The following is a 1963-nucleotide window of genomic DNA, read 5'->3' on the forward strand; positions in this document are numbered from 1 at the left end:
AGGGAGGGATTTACGTCGTAGTTCCTTTCGTAGGTGTAGCTTTATTGGTAGTTGGCAGGTAGCAGGCGCGTTCAATGTGATGGAAGGGCTCATTAAAGATAGGAATCTATACATAGGAAAATGTCAGAATACATAAAGCAAGGGGGCAGATCATGTCGCAATGAATGGTGAGATTACACGACAGATGTCCCCAAGAACCATTGGGTCTTTCATCGCAAAAAAAAAAGAACCATTGGGTGTTTCCCGAGATATGCCTATATATATATAAGGAAAGGCAACGCCGTTTCGTTTGCATCTCATCAACAGTCTGAGTAAATAATTATATGCGCAGCATCTTCGCATATACTATCATAGATGGCACGCCAGCAGGTTAACATCCAAATGGGACGTGCCCATAACGAGGACGCGCCTGTAGATGCTCCGCCTGACGCCGGCGCGCCTCGGGCAGGACAAGACCCCGACGGTACTGGCAATCCTCCAGGAGCAGCTGCTGGTGGTGGTGATGCCAGCGCCGATGATACGGCAGCGCCGCCCGCGGCCGAGGACCGGACGGTGGCGGCGGCTCAGCAAGCTACAGAAGACGCGGAGTATCTGCACAAGATGCGCGGGTGGCTCATGACGGTAGCCACGCTCTTGGTCGGCTTCGCGTTCCAGGCGGCGATGCACCCGCCTGCTTGGATGCCCAAGGACTTCTTCATATATTTTGTTAGACCCGATCTTGGTCAACCCGTCGCTTCAGACTCCACGACCACCGACGCTTGTAACTCCAGGACGGAAGTTGCTATCCAGGAGCGTAGGACTATTACCACGCCCACAGAAGGAGGTATTACGGTACCTCTTTTCTTCCTTTCCACCATGTTTACCTTCGGGACAGGACTGCATCTGGTGCTAGAGCTGCTGGTAATGAAAATGGCCCCATCTAGAAGTGACATGAAACTCATTACAACAAGAGTGAGGAGTCTCGCCTTATATGTGACAATGACGTTCGCCTGTGGTATCTCTGCCAATCCATACGCCACTTTATTTGTTCTTGGGTTTTTCATCGTGTACTGCCTTTTCTTCTTCGTTTGTAGAAGAATACTAGAGAGTAGTGAGCCGCGGCGCGCCGCGCGCCGTTAGTTCGTTTGAAATTAAATGTGCTTTTATGGAGTTCTTCAGAATTGTTGTACGTTTTGCATATGTGTATCTTTATAGTGAACGAAAGAATAATTGTGTGGTACTACTTTCTAGATAGAGTTTTTCCCTTGCGATAGCTAAAACGGATTATGTTGCAGATCCTGAAGCAGAAATGTACAAAACAAAACTTTGCTAGACCAGATTCACTAGAAACGAGAGTTGCTACATTGACGAACACATGTAAATTAAACAATATTCCACTGGATATCATGTACGCGAACTCCTTTGAGAAAACATATCTACATACATGAAGGACAAATAAAAAATATAAAGGCACCTGAAGAGGATTGGAGAGATGAAGAAAGAGGATTATGGTTCTAGGCGGGTACATACGTGAGATGACTCACTGCAGCATCGAGAAACAAAAGAAGGGGGTTTGCGTGAAATGCTCACATCTAGGCCATGCTGCTAAATATGGACAACTCATTTGTCATCCAAGGTTCCACATAGTTGGATCGTACGGTTGCACCTGAAGTGATGATCGTATGCTAGTTGCGTCCTCTGTACTCTGAAGCTGAGCGTATCACACCGAGAGAGAGAGAGAGGACGAAGAACTTCTTCCCCGAATCATTTCCTCTAGTGAACTGACCGCTCACGACTCACCTACTCCTCTCTCTTGCGCGTGCTGCTGTTCGCCGTTGCAGCCGCTCGTCCGCGACCCGCGACCTGACTCTTGATTATTTGTTGAGCAGTTTTAACATGCTCCCTCTAACCTCCTCTTTTCACAAGAGGTAAGAGTACATAATAGATTTGAGCCATTGATCTCATTAATTAGTGATCTGATTAA

At 47.3% G+C, this 1963-nt stretch overlaps 1 protein-coding gene across 1 annotated transcript; it reads left to right on the forward strand.

Annotated features, from left to right (window-relative positions):
- Positions 1-313: 313 nt before the first annotated feature.
- LOC119348353 lies at positions 314-1219 on the forward strand. The gene has a single exon (XM_037616524.1). The coding sequence runs from the start codon at positions 355-357 to the stop codon at positions 1117-1119; it is 765 nt and encodes a 254-aa protein (XP_037472421.1). The 5' UTR covers positions 314-354; the 3' UTR covers positions 1120-1219.
- Positions 1220-1963: the final 744 nt, after the last annotated feature.

Source organism: Triticum dicoccoides, unplaced genomic scaffold (assembly GCF_002162155.2).
Source record: "Triticum dicoccoides isolate Atlit2015 ecotype Zavitan unplaced genomic scaffold, WEW_v2.0 scaffold8952, whole genome shotgun sequence".
Taxonomy (NCBI): Eukaryota; Viridiplantae; Streptophyta; class Magnoliopsida; order Poales; family Poaceae; genus Triticum; species Triticum dicoccoides.

What these genes read in the sequence shown, in the direction of transcription:
- LOC119348353 (XM_037616524.1), top strand. Translation starts at nt 355, where the DNA reads ATGGCACGCCAGCAGGTTAACATCCAAATGGGACGTGCCCATAACGAG.